Source organism: Trachemys scripta, chromosome 17 (assembly GCF_013100865.1).
Source record: "Trachemys scripta elegans isolate TJP31775 chromosome 17, CAS_Tse_1.0, whole genome shotgun sequence".
NCBI classification, from domain to species: domain Eukaryota; kingdom Metazoa; phylum Chordata; order Testudines; family Emydidae; genus Trachemys; species Trachemys scripta.
The window spans coordinates 24,396,170-24,415,634 of record NC_048314.1 but is presented as its reverse complement, the minus strand read 5'-3'; the positions used below and the strand labels follow the sequence as shown (position 1 = coordinate 24,415,634).

Sequence of the window (19,465 nt, the reverse complement as noted above, 5' to 3'; positions counted from 1 at the left end):
CTGTACAAACAGCACTGCAGAAATCTGTCCATCACACTGCAGTGCAAGTCCCCAAACTCATTTCCCACATGCCACTAACTGGCCACTTGGTAACTACCATCACTATTAACCAGTGCCCTAGAAGTGGAAAGCTCCTTATTCTGTCACTGGGGTCTTGTTTCCTTTCTGCTCTTCCTCACACCACATCCTTTGAGCTGTACATGTGCATAGATAGGAGGAGTCTACATATGCAACATGTCAGAACAGGGTTGAATTGAAAACAAAGTCCAAAAATTAGTGGAAACAAAGTTGTATATATTACAGTAAAATAAGCTTCCAATGCTGGCTTCAGTGCCATTGCTGAATATACAGAACATGACATGAATGTTACAATGCAGAGACGCGAAACCCAGTCACAGTTAAACTGCTCTCCTTTTTAATCAGTTTTTACAGAATGATATAATACATTAATAATCACAGTAGAGACAAGATGGGTTTCCTGTATACAAGATTGTGCAAGCTCATTAATTTAAAATGTTAAAGGCTTTACCAGTTTCAAGAGAGGCAGTACAAAGCTTTTAAATAGAGGTGAAGCACAATTAAAGGTACAGAACACACAATAGTAACTCAGCAATTAATTCTCAAGTAGTACAGGCTCAACCAAGCTATCAGCTGTTATCCAAATAAAAGGAGTACTTTCCCCTTCCTACGGTCCACTATTTTTTCTGCTGCTCCAGGTTCTCCTGCCACACAGCTAGCCTAAGGCTGCTTTATATATATAAATATATATATATATATGCCACATAAATTACTAGACTTTAGACAAATATGCTTCACTTTCATGCAGCTTTGAGAAGTGGGACTGCTCTTGACTGCTTCCCCTTTCTTAGTCTACTAATTTCCCTCTACAAACTATTCAGCATTAACATAGCAACGAAATCGCAAATTTCTGCTAGAATTTGGCTTAATAGAACATCAACATTTTCAAACTAAATCTGATCCAACACTTGGTGCTCACCACAAACTCACCTACAGTAAAGAGATTGTGTTTGTGGCTTCTTCCTAAAATTTATGGCAGTTACATTCAGTATTTGGTAGTACAAAAAAAAAAAAAAAAAAAGCCATACATTGCAATTCCTCTTGAAGAACAAGCTTTAAAAAGAAAAATCATCAGGTGTTAGAAGTAAAAGGGGATTCCCCTGCAGATGAAAGAGCCAAGCCTCTTCCCTCCAGCTCCCCATCCCAAGAAAGAAAAATAATGCCTTTGTAACATGTATGTGCCCAATCATATGAAATCACAGACAGGTGAGTACTCCTTACTCCTACAGGCAGTACAGTCCTGAACTTCAATAGTTGGGCCTTAAGTCTGCATATATGATCGCTATTAATAACCTCCACTCCGCACCTCCCAAAACATTTTTCAGTTCACTGTTAAGTGTCTGAAGTAATTCTAACAGCAAGCACTGAAATTCTGAGTACTGATTCAATGCAATGTGTGTGCATGGCTGGCTGGAGCCTTTTGGCAAAACAGTTCTTTTACTGTTTGGTCCTTAATGTGCTTTCCATCTTTATTTTCTTACTATTGCACAACAGAAAACGTAAAGTCATCTTCCTGTACATATAATTTAACATTTTAAAACAAAATCAGGACACCAGGAAAAATAGACACACACATTACAATAAGATCCCTAATTCTTTGGAAAGCCTAATTCTTTTACTACATTTATAACAGTGTATAAAAGGCTTTTACAGCAGGTTAAAAAAGAAGCAAAGGACCATCCTGCTGTGAAGATTCTCACCTATATTGGGGCTTATACAAATATTTACCATTTAAAAAATTGTTCAAGTTCTTCAGTAACTTTTCTATACAGAAAAGCAGCGAAGTGATACAAATGTGAAGAAAATGGTTTTTGCCAGGAGAAAATAACTTTCCAGTAGAGAGAATAAATCCTGAAGACCTGATCAAGCTGATCACAGAATCATAGATCAACTCCTTTGTGTCCAGACTGCTCATAATAAAAAGGTAAAATGCATGATAATCATTGACTATCATTTGCTCCCCCTTAGAGAGCTTTGTGCCAAATGTTAAATATAAGAAAATGACAGGTTTTAGAGACCAAATATTCTCTGTCACAAAAACCAAAAATTGCAGAATTAAGGGTACGTCGTCAGTAGTTTGATATCAACACAGCAAATTCTCAGTGATAATTTAACACAACAGAACACTTCTGAATTGTGGCATAACAAATGTACGTTGCTTTTAGATGTAATTCTGGCTCTCTCTTAAAGGGCAGTATTGTGCTTCGCTGCTGAATGTTATTGGTTAGGGCGGTGAATGCAATACATTAGCACCAAAAAACCATGACGGCTAAACAACTAGAGTATTAACAATGCCATTCAGACTCAAGATCACAGTAAAGCAGACTACAGCAACTCCATTGCTACTAGAAAGTATTGCTGTACCCTGTAAGTCTATAATAGAGGAGAAAGACTATAAACAAAACTTCAAAAAAAAATACCATCTCACTTGATTCCCCATGATTTATTTAACATGATAAAAATGATATATTGAATTACACATTAATGATTAAGTCCTTGAAAACAAAGGTTTCTTTCACTGAATTATGCCTAGATGGGTAACACAATCACATCTCAATCACTTAATACTGTACATAGATTGTTCTAATTTCAGTTAATGACTTTCAGAAGTAATAGTTACTTAGATTTTTATGGATTCCCTTTTTAAAAAACTCACGTGGCTTCTAACATGTGGTATGTTGGCTTTTTCCAGTACACAAAAAAATCTTCAACCCATTTTTAAGCAGTGTTTAGAAATATAAACTGTTCTTCTATTTAAAGAAGGGGTGCAGATTATGTCATTTCTTTTACCGCTCAAAGCCAGCACATCTGGCTCACCTCACTGCCAGCAAAGAGATGTGCACTGGGAGGAAGAGGAGAGAGCGAGGAGTAATGCCAGCATCAAGGGGTTAAGCAGTGTGCCTTTTACAAAAGAAATTGATCGCCATCCTTTTTAGAGAGATCTACAAGAACAAAGGCCAGTGACCACTCACAGGCATATAAGAAATGGCTTGGGCCAGCTCTGGGAACTCTATTATTTTGCTGGTCAAGGAAGTGCACCTGCTCTTCTCGTAATTGTCAGTTTCAAATGGGAGAGGGGTGAGAGACATTTGCAAAGATTCCGTGAACTGATTTCATGATGTGTTTTATAAAGGACAACGTGGTACTTTAAAATATTTTATATGAATAGTAAAACCTGCACTGCTAGAGAAGACGATACAAAGAACATATAGTAAAAAAACATTCACTGAAACCCCTGGCATGTGTATTTAATGTGAATAATCAAAATATATATTACAGTTTCAGGTTCTGTAAGGAATTCTGTTTGGGGTTTGTACAGTATACACAGTATTTCAGATGAAAAATATTACAATAAGGTATATACTATTCCTTTTTATATTAGAACTTCTCTATTGAAACTTACAGCCCCTCTCCTCTATAAATCCAAACTATTTATTTAAAATGCTCTAATTCCCGAGCCAAAAATTTTAAACTTTCGAGTGAGAGCCCTGTGAATCGTAAATTCCAGTTTCAGAAAGTTCTGTAAACTTTATTAAATTTTAATAAATATTTAGGTTTGCCCTTTTTAAACTTATCCTATTGAGGAAGTCATCTCATTACCCAATACAGTATGTCACAACCTGCTGTAGGAGAGAGAAACTGCTTCTTTGCTGGTTGAAAGGATAATGAGTCCAAAGAGGACTGCAGTTTATTAAATATTATATAATATATTTACATTGTCCCCAGGTTTTAATTTTACCATAGGTGAAGTACAATTTATAATTATGTCAACTGCTACAAACTTTCAGTGCAGCTGGTGTTTTCTTACAAAAGGTGTATTAAGCTAGAAAGGTTCTTAAAAGTGCTTGCCATGATCTTTTTGGTTGGAAACAAAGAAATTGAACAAATTTACATCAACAGAAGTCTAGGGGAAAAATAGTGTGTGTGAAAGGGGCAGTGACAGCAGAGTTTCCTAAACGATTTTGAGAATCCACAATACCTGAAAAATGTGGTCCCTTTTTCCCGTGCTAATCCCTAAAGGGGGGAAAGATGCAACCAAAACAGAGAGGAAAGAAAACCGGTTAAATTAATTAATCTGATTAGTAAAATTTTTTTTAAACGCTTCCACTCTGTACAATATTATACAAGGAAAGTATTTCTTCAGCCTTTGAAACAGTTGATATACATTCTTACAGGCTCTTTGCTGCTAACAGTCTGTCTACATAGGTGCCCTTTTGGGTCACTTACGATCATCAATGGTTTTAATAAATTCAACTGCTGCTGTGAACTGCATCCACCAGTAAGATTCTTCTCCAGTTAAACAGTTAGCATAGAAGCTACTAATGTACTGAACAGTGGACAACAAGCAGGGTGGGTTTGCCTGGGGGTGAAAAAGAAAAGGTACATGCCACAATTAAGTTTGAGACCGACGTTTTAAAGAGAAGTGTTACAAATATAATAGAACAGAAATGGAATGTTATGTATATAAGCACCCCTCAGCCTAGGTTTTGAATATTTTGAATAAATTGCCTAGGGAGGTTGTGGAATCTCCATCTTTGGAGATATTTAAGAGTAGGTTAGATAAATGTCTATCAGGGATGGTCTAGACAGTATTTGGTTCTGCCATGCGGGCAGGGGACTGGACTCTATGACCTCTCGAGGTCCCTTCCAATCCTAGAATCTATGAATCTATGAATATTACATACTGGTAGGGCAGTGACTGTTCAGACAAATACAGACACCATTCCACACACAGAAGCAGCTCCTTGAGCACCGTATGCAAGAACTGGCTTTGCTAAGGAGGAATGCTGGCCAACGCACTAAGGTTAACACTTATTCTCTCCGGAAAGAGTCCCAGGATCTTTAAAATTCCCTCCAGTCACCTGTGACTTCCACTGGTACAAAGGACTATGAGTTTATCAGCTCACACAGGAGAGAGCAGCCTCCAATTCCTAGTTCTTTTGAGTCAGGAAATGCGTGTAAGTCAGAGTTCTAATGAGGAACCTGGCCTTAGGCAAGGCTGTTCTCAGTACCAACTGAGCCACAGGCAAATACTGAGGTACAGCACTTTAGCTGATTGACTCCCAGATTTGCATAGAATCAGAACAATGTCCCATCTGTGACTAACTTTCTGGTTCAAGTTGTGCCATAGAGATGAAGTCTGCACTTTAAATCAGATATACAGTCAATAGAATGCATTACATCTCTTCAGAGGATTTGATGGTTTACCACAAGAATTAAAGGAAACATACCTATATCTATCTATAAAGTATCTATATTCTCTGCTAGAAGTCTCACCTTTATCAGAACAAACACCAAAACAGGAACAAAGTCATCTGCCCCAGGGACTGAATCTTCATTGGCCAAACTCAGCAGGTTCATGATGGTTGAACACATTCGCAGAATACACTGCACTTTGTCCCGTGGGGTTTTGTAAGCGCTGATTGTGCGGATTTCGGACTGTGCAGATGGCCATGGTGCCTCCCGAAGATACACCTAAAGAGAAGAAAAACATTTCCAATTCTAGTCAGTCCAAGCGATTAAGGATCTTCTGCAGTGCACTCTAATACTGGAGACTTCCAGGTGGGAGCAGCACACCGAGGAATGGGAAATTAAGGGACAAAATCGATACAGTACACCTCATCAGGAAGCCTCCCTCATTCTGTATATAAACAACACTGAAGGGAAGTAATATTAATGGTGCGATTAGCACACAATCAGCTTGTTCTTTCATTGATTTTCCCCAAGACAGTGTTTCAGAAGAAGACCGAGACATAAAGTTCTAGCTTCCATATAAAATGATTTACTGACCCTCACCTGTTCAGAGGTGCAGACCAAGAACTGAACTGGTAGCCAGAAATGCATGAGTTCTAGACCTGCCTCTGACATGGACTTTTTCCTGTGACACTGGACTACTCACTTAACCTCATTTTGTTTCCATCTCCCTACCTGTTTTATAGGGATAATAAGTTCCTTCCTCCCTCCTGCATGGGGGCGCTGTGAGGATTTACTGTTGTAAATCAATTTGAGGAAGAAACATGCTGCATAAAGGGTGAAGTATTATCCAGGTTAAAAACCATTATATGCTAGGACTAGTTGCTGAAATCCTGTGCCGTCGCACAGGTATAATTCTTAAAGTCATGTGTGTAAAAAAGCTGAAAATAGCTGAGAACTAAAAAATTAGATGGTAACAAAATGCAAGTCCCAGTGATGATTGAAGCTGGTGATATTCTAAACAAAATTGGCTCTCACCCATTCGTAGCTATTTCCATTGCTTCACACTGATTCAACAGACATTCTAGGCTTCAGAGTGGATGGCTGGACTTGACATCTGTCCATCAGGGATTGCTTGGGAATAATAGAATTATCCCTGCCTCGATGTGGGGATATAGATTACTAGAAGTACTTTCCAACCTAGGTAATACTACAAGATTTTAGTTTACCTAGTGAATATAAACCACAACAATGATGTACATGAGTCTTGAGCCCTTTAGCTAAGCCACCTCTTTTAAAAAAAAGGTGTTTTTACAGAGTTACTGCTTGTCAGCTCAGGTGGGTTGGATATTGTTAGTGGCATTTTTTTAAATGAAGGACCCTCCATATTAGTTTACCATTTGTCACTTGTGCACTGACTAATATTAAATACACCTTCAAACTTGTGGTTGCATCAGTGGAGTATAACAAACAGTATCACCCAAGGACAAGGAGTAAATTGTACAGCTATGTCACCTGCTTTAAGAAGAGAAGTGCTATTTCCTCTAATTTTAAATACAAAAATAGAGGGAAGAAGCAGTTGTTACCTCTGGTATCTGAAGTGCTCGGTGGTTTGCAGTCACTACCTTAGACAACCTTTGGATATGCTCGTGAAGGACCCTGAAAAAGAGGGGGAACAAAAGTGAAGTGAGAAAAGGAGAGCGCCAGCCACCTCAAGAGACCAAATGTAGTTTTCATAGAAGAGGCAAAACCCCCTTTTGGATTTCCCAGGCAATAAGACGAGTTTATAAATTAGACCTATCTGAACAATACACTGCAGACATAAGAGTGAGCAACTGGAACATCAGGTACAAATTGTAACCATGGTCAGTTTGCACTGGCCTCACTAACAGTGGGATGTGTCTTATGGTACACCAAATCCAATACCATGCTGGCTGCAGCGGTCAAAAACCTGGTGCCCTAAGGAAGATGAAAGACCCAGGAGGCACATGGCCAACTGCACTAAAACTGTAAATGGAGGGTGTGAGCGCCCTTAAGAAGGTTTTAATTATCCACTGTGCAACACAAAACTACAGGGTTTATCATCTAGTTCCTACATCAGACCTTTAGGATTATTTTCCTCTGGTTTTAGTAGCGTGCTGCGACTGCAGATCTTTGCATAGGATGCTAAAGTAAAAGCCTAAAATAGTTTCTCTCTCTCATACAGAAAACCTATTTAATGTAAACAATTAATTAAGGCAAAGCAAAGAGGTTGTGTGGTAAGGCTGGCTTATCTGCCTAGGCACTCAAGTTTGTTTCCTGGAAAGAGCAGTGCTTCTTTCTCTACACACTGCGAGATAACTGAGGTACATCTAATCTTGTTCACTTACTGGTCACGCAAAATGTCTCCATCCTGATTCGGGTAGAATGAGAGTTTGAAAATGCGATTCATCACACTGCGTTCGATGGCAAGCTGTGCGTCCTGGAGCTGCTCTTCGCTGGCATTTTGCCAGATGACATCCTGGGCCATGGCCCCATATAAAAACTGAAGAAAGTCTTCTACTTGGGCTGTTTTATCGTCTGCTGCAGTGAGTTTCTGGAAATCTGAATACAAAGCGAAAGGAGGAAATTCAACTAAAAAGGCAAATGAAAGCAGTTTCTATGGCACTTCCAGAAAGTAGAGCCAGAAACTGGTCAATGGGGGTAAGGGTTCTTGTTTGTAGCTTTGGGGGTGGGGGGTTGGGGACAGAGTATGGGGAGGAACATGGTCATTCCGATGAAGAAATTGGAAAAAAGTAGAGGATACATTTTGCAGACTGTGTGGTCTAAGCACCCTGCTTGGCACTGCACTACTCACTTCATTTGAGGCCATTTGCAAGTTACCTAATTCTCATGACTCACCCCTTCTCCCCCAAACACAGATACTTTTCTGCCTCCCTCATTGGGCACTAGGAAGAGGAAAAGTACTAAGTGTAATTACTGTAAAGGTCACCAATAGGGACCAATATCATTAAGGCTGCCAGACATTATCACTAGGAAGGGAGGAGATTAAGAAAGCCCATGTGTACCATTTTCCAGTCTTGTATTTGATTAAATATGCATTGTTGCTATAGTCATATTAATGTAACAAAACATATACTAAAATACAGGGCATGCAATGCAGCCAGGGTAATGCAATGGGTAACAGGACCACTGGCCATCTCTCTTGGTTCCTCCCACTTAGGAAGCACAGCTATTAACTCCACCTCCCTGCAGCCAGTTACTAATTCTTCTCTCCAGCCTAGCAGCTCATTCTTTCAGGACCAAATTTCTCCTTTCTGCCCAGTGAAAATGTTTATGAAGCTGCTGCACAGCAAAGTCCAAAACCATGGAGTGACTGTGCATTGCTTGTTTCCTCTAAGTTTCTCTGCTTGGATTACTTTCAGATTCTATAGATGGATAGATTTTTAAAAGCAGTTATTTTAAGGCAGTAGTTCTCTAGACTGAGGTACCCTGTGCCAAGATGAATCCCACATATAAGCATAATACAGCTTTCCAAACACCAACTGTTCCCTGTATCCTCTGAGACACAGTCAGACTTGGTTTCAACCAGTAAACAAATCTATTCTAGGAGTCTAACTTGAGGCACAGTCTATTTATTTTTAAATACTGAACACAAAAAGGTACAGATGACCCACACTCTACATTAAATTACCTTGAATGAATTCCCTTATCTTTTTTTCTTTGCTTTCCAGAAGTAACCTCACACAAACTGTGGTGAAATATCTGTTGGCCACTTCCTTATCACGTAATACCCTCTGCAGGAGCCTTTCCAGATGGGCTTGTGTGGTCTGCAGACCTTGGCGACATCGGGTTAAATAAGCAATATATGGAGCCCTTTTCCTAAAATTAAAAATGCTTTTCTCATTAGGGATTCCACAATAAAGACAGAAGTAGGACACTCACTACCTAAACCTGGTTACAGAAAGGCATGAGAGGAGTCTTCAACTCTCCTAGGTTTTATAGAATAACAAATCCTGAATTCAAGCTATTGGACAACCTTCTGTTTAGTGCCTCAGACTATGTATGCAGTAAGACACAACTATCCAAATTCCAATGCTGGCTTGCTGACTCCACAGCCCCCCCACTCCAAGAAGTGAGAGACTGCAGCAGAATCGAAATGCAGGTCTCCTGTGTGCCAGTGAAGAGCAGCACCCTCAGACTGGCCTAACAACATTCTCTTACTGGAGTGTGTTACTAGTTGGACTAATTTAAGATTCAAGCCTTTTATGTAAAAAGCAACAGAGGGTCCTGTGGCACCTTTAAGACTAACAGAAGTATTGGGAGCATAAGCTTTCGTGGGTAAGAACCTCACAGAACCTCACTTCTTCAGATGCAAGTAGTACTTTCATCTGAAGAAGTGAGGTTCTTACCCACGAAAGCTTATGCTCCCAATACTTCTGTTAGTCTTAAAGGTGCCACAGGACCCTCTGTTGCTTTTTACAGATTCAGACTAACACGGCTACCCCTCTGATACCAAGCCTTTTACGGTTCATTCCCAGAAAGGAGGGAGAATTTTAGCATTTGGTGGGAAAGTGGAGATGTCAAAAGTTGTCTTTTGCTAAGCCAAGTTGGACACTTCCAATCTGCTAATGGATAAAAACCTGCACATGGCAACTGCTTAATAATGATACACAAAACAAATTACCTATAATCCTCTGCAATGGAAGCCAGTAGCTTTCGACATGTTCGGTTATCAAAGCGGCTTACACAGCGCATTGTCTCCTGCAGTTGGGCCATCAAATTCTTATCTTGTAGGTTAATAGCTTCAGCTAACTGAACTTTCAGGAAGCACACAATTTCATTATCTGACCAAAAACATGACAGAATTAGTATTATTGCCTACATGGTTTTTCCCACAGACAGAAAACAGGTGAAAGAGTGCTTTTATCTGAGAGAGCTGCATGGAAAAGCTGGTGCACATAATACTTTCAAACCATTACACTGATGCATGTTAAGCAATATCCACCACTCGTGTTATTTTGATATTCATTTGCCATAATTATTTAAGAAGGGCCTTTAAATGCCCTAGATAAGGGATAAATAAAGGAAAATCTGCAAGTAAAAAATGTAGAACTGCACATACATATATTACATACATGTGCAGTACGCACACTTTCTTTAAGCAAAAAGCGGAGTTAATCTGAAAAGACACTAACTCATCTAGTGCAGCCTCTCTCAATTTCCGACCGTTTCTCTGCCGCTCCATTTTATAACGTTTTAACAGGAGGCTATTCCCTGGGATACTCGGGTTCTGCCTACACTATGTTACAGCACAACTTTGCCAAAGTACCTGGTTCCAACACACTGGAAACTGGGATTTGTCAGGTTGTCCCATGCGTGGGAGAAGCATGGAAGAAAATATGAAGATGAGGGTAGGAGTAGGAAAAACGTCAAATAGAGAAACGTGGGTTTGTACATGTAAGAGGATTTACCATCAGGGTCGGTGTGATCTGGTAGGCCATTTCTTGTCGAATGGGTCAACATTGGGAAGGCAATGGAATCTGCTGAACAAAGAGCCAGTCTCAGTTTCTTCTTTGCATCCCTAAAGAGAACAAGTGTTATTTTCTCTAAATACAGCGTTGCTTAAAACACACTTGCAATGACAAGTATTTACATCTTTTAAAATCTCTTAGAAACTTTTTAATGCAATCTTAACAGACTCAGACGATAAAGATTTAATATTTTCAAATAGTGCCAACAGCATTGATGCTTTTGACGATACGCCACTTAGTTCAGCTCGTCAAACAAAATGCTTCCGTTTAACACTTAGCTTTTGAAAAGGTATCTTTCAGTAAGTACTGGAATGCAACTTCATGAAACTTAGTCCAGACCTTGGTTCTTTCGAAATCTTTACCAACTAAAATTAATGACATCTTTTCAATGAATTGCATGCTCGTGAAAGGTGTCCAGCTTAGCAACCCTGAAGACTGACATTCTCCATCCATAACAGGCACAGCATACAGACCTCATCACGCTTCTTCTACAATGTTCCTCAACACTGATCTGGAGCGGCCTCCCAGAATGCTCGGACTATGAACACTAATCTTTGGCCTTTCCACTGGGACAGTCAAGGTTGCTAATAATTGGACAAATGAAGTGAGGCCCTACATTCAATTCACGGGCATTTCTGTTTGTCTGTAACCAGTAACTTTTGAACACTGCATTCAATCAATTCCCGAATTTCAGGAAACTTTCTAGATATTAATGGACAGAATCTTACTGATTTTGGCAAAAGATGGACAACTAGAGAAGCCTGATTTTCACAAAATCAAGCCCACACAATGCCCATTTGGTGCTGCAGGCAGAAGAATCTCTCTAGTGCTACTGCTGCCTAGAGATATCACACGCAACAGCTCTCTCTCATTGGGAGTACAGCTTGGCCTACATAAGCAACAGAGCATTTTCAGTTCCAAAGTGCCAGAGATGTTTGTACCAAAACAGCAGAACTGTATTGGAAAAGCTGAAGCTGGCACATAAGAAAACAGTCCCTGCCCCAAAGAACTTACAATACAGGATGCCCTAATTATGTAGGCATAAGTCCACAAATAACTGGACCGATACCAAAAACTCATGTAGTTTACTGAGGAGATATTGATAGTAACTGAATGTAGTTACTATTAAGCAGGGCTGAATTCAAAGCAATGACCTAGAAGCCATAGATACAATATCCCAGTACCAACCCCCTGAGCAATCCAGTCACCTTGTGTATTTATTAGCTAGTGCATAATATTTAAACATCTCTACATCAACCCTATACTATTTTAGACATGCAGCCCAGATGTCTGGGATCTTCATTAGGGAATTACCTTTCAGTGCTTTCTCCCAACACAAACTAAATATCTTAATTCCTTTAGCTAACACGAATCCACATGAATGTATACAATTATGGGAGGGTTTTTTTTAAGTGTCAATCCTAAATGGTATATGCACAGAGACAGATGGAACCAACTGCTTCACTCCAAAGTTATACAGGCTCATTAAAATAAGTATGAGACCCTTTAACACAGGAGGTTTAAATGCTGGAAGAAACTGGAGGTAGAACAAAAAGGAGAAACCTAGAATGGAGTAAAGCTGAATAAAATAGATGACAGGTGAAAAAGGGCATACAGCTACATATGCTTGTAAGGCGATATAGCCGCAAAAAGCCAGTGAAACTTTGGACTGCATTTGTGGAGGCATCACATCATGGGAAAGGGGTGTAGGTCCTTCTCTATCCAGCTGTGGTGCAACTGCACCTGGGCAGCCGCATTCAGTTCTTGGGCCCCTAATTTCCAAAGAGACAGGAGGAAGTTTGGCAGAGAGCAACAGAAATGATCAGGGAGCTGGAAAGGAGGACAAAAAAGAGACCCAGAAAGAGAGAGAAATTATTTGGCATACTAAAAAGTATGAGTAGGAGGAAAAGAGTGGGACTAAGCAGAGGGAAATATAGGTGGAACATTAGGAAAAACTTCTTGAGAATGTGCACGAACAGCCTGAAAAATACACTCAGAAGAAGTGGTGGATATCCTACCATTTAACTACATATTTTAAACTACACTGGACAAAATATCTGGAAGTCTACAGTAAGAAACAATACGACTGGTCCCCAGGAGAATAATTCTTTTCCACTATACAATTTAGGATACCTACAGTATATATCATGATTTCTCTGCAGATCAACCACATGGCTTCAGCTTTTGTCTTAATCCAACACCAAAATCAAAGTTACACACACAAAGATTACGTTTACCTGTAAGAGAAAGCAGAGTCTTGTGGCTGTGCTACTTGACTTGCAGAATCTGGGAGGTCATCAGCTGACATATTCTGCAGGGCTTCATCACGTGGAGAGTCGTGTATACTCTCACCATCTCCAATTACATCTAAGCAAACATTCCAACAGAGAATTCATAGAAAGGAACTTGACTGTCTAGTACTATATTGTTTGTTTTCTTTTTCTCATTTTTAATTTCCAAGAAGATTTTTTTAATTATATGGAAAAGAAACCTAGGTCAATCCATCCATCAAAAATATAAATAAATAGAATTTTAAAGTAAATTTAAAAAGATTCAAAATATGTAATGTACAATTTGCTTTTAAAAGGAACTGTAGAATTCTGTTTTAGGTCTCAATTTCCTTTTATTGTTTTCCAATTCTTCTAAAAAAAATTGCTAATATGAGATGCATAAACTAATGAGATGCATAAACTAACAACACTGAGAACTCCCAATTGATTCAATCAAGGAGTTCTGGCCTTGGAGATTATTGTTTAGCTCCCACTATCAGCGCAGATTCAATTATAAATTAAACAAAGAGAAACCTCCTTGTTCCTTGCACTAGAGAGAGTGTTAATATAGTTCAGATGTTAGTACTATCATTTGACTAGAATATTTAAGGGGTGTTCAACTTTATCACCAAGAGGTTTTCTGCTGCCCATTTTGTAATGTTGTGGCGGTAGCGCTGCAAAAGTTCTTACCTGCACTTTCATAATTTACTATAGCTCCTTCACTTGGGCTGGTTCGCTTAATAGCATTCCTATATTTGTCCAGGATATCCTCTGCAGCCTGTGCCTGTGCACTTAGTCTGGGATTGGGATCATCTGAACAATGAGGAAAATATAACAGGAATTAGCTCCATGTGGTGCTGAGTTCAATGCTAAGTGCAAACAACACTGCATAACAAGTTTAAAACTCATTAAGTCTTCAGGGCAGGTACTGACTAACCACAATAACCTCCTCAGTTAGGAAGCTAATTTTTAATATTCAAAATTTTCTCTCTATACTAGTCTATATATTCCTGTAAAAGGTAACGTTTTGGCTGTCCCAGGAGAGCATTTGGGATGCATATGCTTAGTAAAGGTGCTGCAAGGGCAATATACAAACCTTGAAGTGTTGAGAATCTCTCAGACACAAAGTCATCTTTGTCTTTTTCTTGTTTTTCTTTTTTTCTAAATGGTATAGGAGCTGGAAATTACAGAAAGTCTGTATAAGACACATTATACATGGAGACAATAAAGCATGGAATTACACACTACATTTAGAAACTGTAAGAAACAGTAAGTTTAACATCAAATAAAGTCTCCATGAAGGGTATTTAGATGTGTAAGAAACTGCAAAGGTGACGTCTGAAGCTTCTCAGTAACACAAGTCCTCTTTAAATACAAAAATTAATGATACCCAAGCCTGTGGGGTGAAACAGGCAGCCTATTGTGATCATATTACAAATTATGTCCTTAACAGCTACTAAGCTAAGCCAGACAATCAGCACCCCCAAAAAGCCTTGAAGCACAAGGCCTTCTGAATTCAGTATTTTCATTTACTGGATTAGGAATTGAAACTGGCTGGCTTCACAAATTTACTCTAGACATATGTCCACAGATCCAGAGTCATGCACTGATTATAGTGCTGTCAGCTGTTTCTGGAAACTATTTCCAATTAATGGTTCCTGATAAAAGTCACAATCCACTGTGCAATACTAAAATATGTAGAAAAACAAAATATTTTTATACAACTGAATTTAAGTCCAATTCATCTAAGAAGAGTTACCCCTCTGCAAACTGGGGACAATACTGTTCTATTTTCACACGGGTGTTGTGACATTTAACATTTAGATAATACCTCACATATGCAAAGTCTTAAATTCTAGAGATTATCTTTTAGACTGAATGTATACCTAATCTCCTTTACTTCTAAAATGGTACCAATACCCATAAATTCAAAGACTCTTTTGTGAGCTACCAGCCAGATGTCATCATTTACAAGACCTCTGACTCTGCACTATCTGATTTGGTTAAGTAATTAGCATAACAATCTCAGATTAAAACAATATAGAAAGGGCAGATAGTACTGTGAGCCTGGACTGGTTGCAACCTTCATGTAGTCAACTATCCAGACTGACCATTTAATATATGATCTCACAGTAACTGGAGAGTTAGTCACAGAAGTTTTCCTATCAAAGTGCAGATTTATTGAAAGCAATGTACAGCATTTCTAAAGGCGCCAAGAACGTGTAAACGTGAGACTCTGTTACCTTTGGGCATGGCAGAAACGAAACGCTTTCTCCACCAGGGTTTGTTCCTGTCAGATTTCTCATCATCACTATCTTTTCGTTCCTCAATCTATAGGGAAAGTGACATGATTTTGTAAAATGGAAGACTGAAAAATATTTTCTTGATTACCAGTAACAGATCATATCACATTACCCGCAAAACAGCACTACAACAAAGTAAAATAACCTGCTCTTGAAAGTTTAAGTCCTCCCTTGGAGGGGTGTTTGTAAGTTTGAGTGTAACCATTTGTTCTGGACTAAAAGTTGGTGTACAACAATCCAAGAAAATCTCTCAAAAAAAAAGGCAATGTTTGTTTTCATTATGTTGACGCATTGACCACTACAAGACTTTATGGTTAGAGATTCATTTTGGGGGGTCCTACAACTAAAGCATGTCACAAATTGAAAAAGGGACCTTGTCTATTTGGGCCATTCACCACATCTTAAGCTTTGACTTTTATAAGTCATACTACAAGCCACCTTTCAGAAGGTGCCAGAATTGCACGAGGCTTCCCTAGTTAATATATTTAATGCTAACAACACTAGAGACACATTTCTACTCAAAAATGACATGTGAGAAAAAGAACAAAGTTACAAAATCAGTTCAGCTTCACAACGAATGTCTTACCTCTCCTCTAGAGGAGTCTTTACTGGGGGATGACGAAGAGGACTGAGGCGCAGGCACTGAAGCAGCTGCCCCAATGTTGGGTGTTTGTGTAGGAAGCTCCCTTTCTTCATTACCAGGCCGCCTATTCCAGCCAGGGTCACTCATAGGTCTCCGAACTGATGACACTATGTCAGAGCTCCTGCTGCGGACCAGCCTTTCTGGGTAGGAATGCCTTTGTTTGAACGCCTCCAAATCAGTTGGGATTAAGATGTGGGAGCCAAAATTTGGTAATCTGGCCTCATTACCTCCCATAGCTCCTTCCAAGATTGGGGGATCTGGCGGCGGATGAGCGGGTCTTGCATAGTGCACTTTAGGCCTAACCACTGCTGATACACCTGAAGCAATGAAATATTACATCACTGAACCAAACATTAGGATTATACCGTGGTGGTGATGTGTGTACGTGCATTTCTCAAATGGGTAAGATTTTTTTCCCCAACTAAAATGGACAGCAGCCTTTGTTGTACAGTAACTCCTCACTTAAAGTCATCCCTGTTAACGTTGTTTTGTTGTTACGTTGCTGATCAATTAGAGAAAATGCTCATTTAAAGCTGTGCAATGCTCCCTTATAACATTGTTTGGCAGCCACCTGCTTTGTCCACTGCTTGCAGGAAGAGCAGCCCGTTGCACCTAGCTGGTGGGGGCGCTTGGAACCAGGGTGGATCAGCAGCCCCCCTATCAGCTTCCCGCTCTCCTAAGTTCCCTGTGCAGCAGCCTCCCTGCAGGCTATCAACTGCCGACAGTTCAGCTGTCCCTCCCCACACTGCCATGTGCTGCTTCTGCCCTCTGCCTTGGAGCTGCTCCCGGGAGCCTCCTGCTTGTTGTGCAGGGGTGGGAGAGAGGGGGGCTAATGTCAGGGTGTCCCCCTCCTACCCTGCTCCTGTCCCCCACTTACCCCATCCATAGAACGGGGGGAGATACGACAGGGCTCAGGATGGAGGGAGCTTGCTGGCCGCAGCTGCTCTCTCAACTTCCTGATATATTTAAAAATGCAATGTACTCAGAGTGGGGCCAGCGTACTTAAAGGGACAATGCTTCTCTCTCTCTCACACACACACACACACACACACGGTGTGTGTCTGTCTGCCATGCTGTCTCCCCTCCCTCCATTTGTGCTGCCTTGTAGAGCGTGAGGCTACATTAACAACTTGTTAACCCTTGAGGGCTCAGCCGAGTGCTAGTTCATCATTTAGCGGTAAGGCATTCCCTGGGAAATATCCCACCCTCTTCCACCCTCTAACTTCACCACCTCTACCAAGCTTCACAATCATCATTGCTATGTACAGTATTAAATTGTTTGTTTAAAATTTTAAACTTTAAAACTTATAACTTAAATATAAATAATTTCTCTGGAACCTAACTCCCCCCTATTTACATTAATTCTTATAGGGAAATTGGATTCGCTTAACATCATTTAGCTTAAAGTTGCATTTTTCAGGAACATAACTACAACGTTAAGCGAGGAGTTACTGTATTGATCTTAAAAACAAGAATAGCTCATTCTTTACAATTTACCTTCGTGTGATGACAAAGGGTCAAACAATGCAAGCAAAGAGTCCGACTGAGAAGGGGGAGAAGTCAACTGACTGGCTCCTGAAACAATACAGAAAGTGGATCTGCATGTGCCATGCACTATTCACTGCTTCTTAGCTAGACTGCTGCACCATACAAATGTATTCACAGAGCTTATGAAACAGGCAGCATTTAGATCCTTTTACAATGTTAATAAGTGCTTAACACACTTCAAAATGTACTGACAGGAAGGCACCTGAAAGCACTCACAGGACTAAACAGTCAAATTATTATAAAAACTGTAAAACACTACACAGAGCACAGTGAGGGGATAAATCTCAAGTGCAAAAGAGCAGTCAACCTAACTTGGTAGAATTAGATAGACTAAAGACTTAGATCTCAGACTCTGCAGTATTTCATCACCTCCTCTTTCTATTCATAAGCATAAACACATCTGCTGAACAAATATGGAGAGAATGATTGTAAGCGGTTTCTCAAAAACCAGAAAATACATTTTCTAAATAGAAGTGAACTTTTTTTCTACGCAGCGTTTATCCCACTTATTCTTGCTGGGATGTACAGTGTTAAAAGGTTTTATAGTCACAAGTTTAACAATTCCTAATGAGCTTTTATCTAAGATGCAGTTTATTTTTCACTTACTATCCAAGGGCTTTACTTACCATGAGCTGTTTCATCCATATCAGGACTTGTCACTGAATCTTTCCCTCCAAAGTCAGAGCTACACTCAGACCTAAGGTCCTCGATCTTATTAGGAATATCCTCAGAGGTTGCACTAATACCTTACAAATAACAAAAGAAGGATCTGTGAAGGTCTTTGAGACAAAAAGGACACAGAAATCAGAACTGTTAAACTTTTTTGTGACAGCTGCAATGAGCTGGGGTGTTCTTGCTGCCAACTCCCTAACACTGAATTCAAGAGAAATGGCAGCTTGACATTCTGAGAGCCATGACTTTAGAATCTGTCTTGGTATAAGGTTTGTAACCTTCGGGTTCCATCTGTTTATTCCGCTATTTAATATACGCATATATATATATGCTTTGATGCTATGACTGGCAATATAAAGGACCTTAAGACAGACAAATAATTTGCACCAACCTATGACAGGAAATGTAAGTAAGATGCAGAGACAGAGACGACAGAGGTATGCTACACAAAACGGGATGAAGAGAAGCTGAAGGCAGGTGTCCATAGTGAGATGTAAGGAAATATTAGGTGATTTCTTAGATTCAAAACACCCCATTGCAAGTCTCTGCTTCTGAACAACAGATTCTTTGGCTTTCACTCTATTTTTAGTAGGATGAAGAGCATGGTACTACCGCTCTGGAAATCAGAGTATGAGCACCAGACCAAAAAAATCCTTTTATGGATGAGAATAAATATGATGAAACTAAGCACATGGCAAAACATACTGGTTACCATCTAATAAAGCAAAACTTGTTCCTGAAAATAAAAACACACCTGACACGACGCTGAGGCCTGGTGTACTGGGACGAGAACTGACCTCCCTCACATCTGTGTCATCAGAGGTGCTGCCCAGCCCAGAACAGCTTTCCAGCTCCTGCAGTCTTTCCTCCTGCTTTAGGTCTGGGGCCTCTAAATAGGAAATGGTATGCATGCATTACTGCCGGATGTTATAGTCTCTTACAATTCACATGCAAAAAGATGGCGTAGGGATTTAGATTAATGTAAAGAGAGTCTAGCTAACTTTGTGAAATGTACTCTGAAATGGCAACAAATAATTTGAGCTATTTCAGCCAATTCTACTTTGCTGTACTGCAGGCAAAACAATGCAGATAGTCCTTTATATCTGCAGGGGCATTTTGCTACATCTATTTTTGCTCTAACAAAAATCAAAATTTGAATTATTGAGTTTCCTAGTCAGAGACTATGGAATGATATATTAAATGCTCATGAAAACATTGAGAGTAGGTAAAAATTCTGCCTAGAAA

At 39.7% G+C, this 19,465-nt stretch overlaps 1 protein-coding gene across 6 annotated transcripts in view; it reads right to left on the bottom strand.

Annotated features, from left to right (window-relative positions):
* Window positions 1–389: 389 nt before the first annotated feature.
* The window catches only part of GAPVD1 (GTPase activating protein and VPS9 domains 1), a 66,695-nt gene continuing 47,619 nt past the window's right edge, over window positions 390–19,465 (bottom strand). For 4 of the 6 annotated variants that reach the window (XM_034793491.1, XM_034793492.1, XM_034793495.1 and 1 more), the window contains 15 exons: window positions 18,975–19,109; window positions 18,175–18,294; window positions 17,498–17,575; window positions 15,944–16,317; window positions 15,298–15,385; window positions 14,151–14,231; window positions 13,745–13,867; window positions 13,022–13,151; window positions 10,725–10,834; window positions 9,938–10,097; window positions 8,945–9,132; window positions 7,641–7,854; window positions 6,858–6,930; window positions 5,356–5,553; window positions 390–4,438 (listed from right to left, as the gene is read on the bottom strand). In XM_034793491.1, coding sequence (XP_034649382.1) covers window positions 4,298–4,438; window positions 5,356–5,553; window positions 6,858–6,930; window positions 7,641–7,854; window positions 8,945–9,132; window positions 9,938–10,097; window positions 10,725–10,834; window positions 13,022–13,151; window positions 13,745–13,867; window positions 14,151–14,231; window positions 15,298–15,385; window positions 15,944–16,317; window positions 17,498–17,575; window positions 18,175–18,294; window positions 18,975–19,109 — 2,213 coding nt within the window. In that variant the 3' untranslated portion in view covers window positions 390–4,297. The remainder of the gene's footprint in view (window positions 4,439–5,355; window positions 5,554–6,857; window positions 6,931–7,640; window positions 7,855–8,944; window positions 9,133–9,937; window positions 10,098–10,724; window positions 10,835–13,021; window positions 13,152–13,744; window positions 13,868–14,150; window positions 14,232–15,297; window positions 15,386–15,943; window positions 16,318–17,497; window positions 17,576–18,174; window positions 18,295–18,974; window positions 19,110–19,465) is intronic. The other 2 variants (XM_034793493.1, XM_034793497.1) reach the window with 1 other exon arrangement.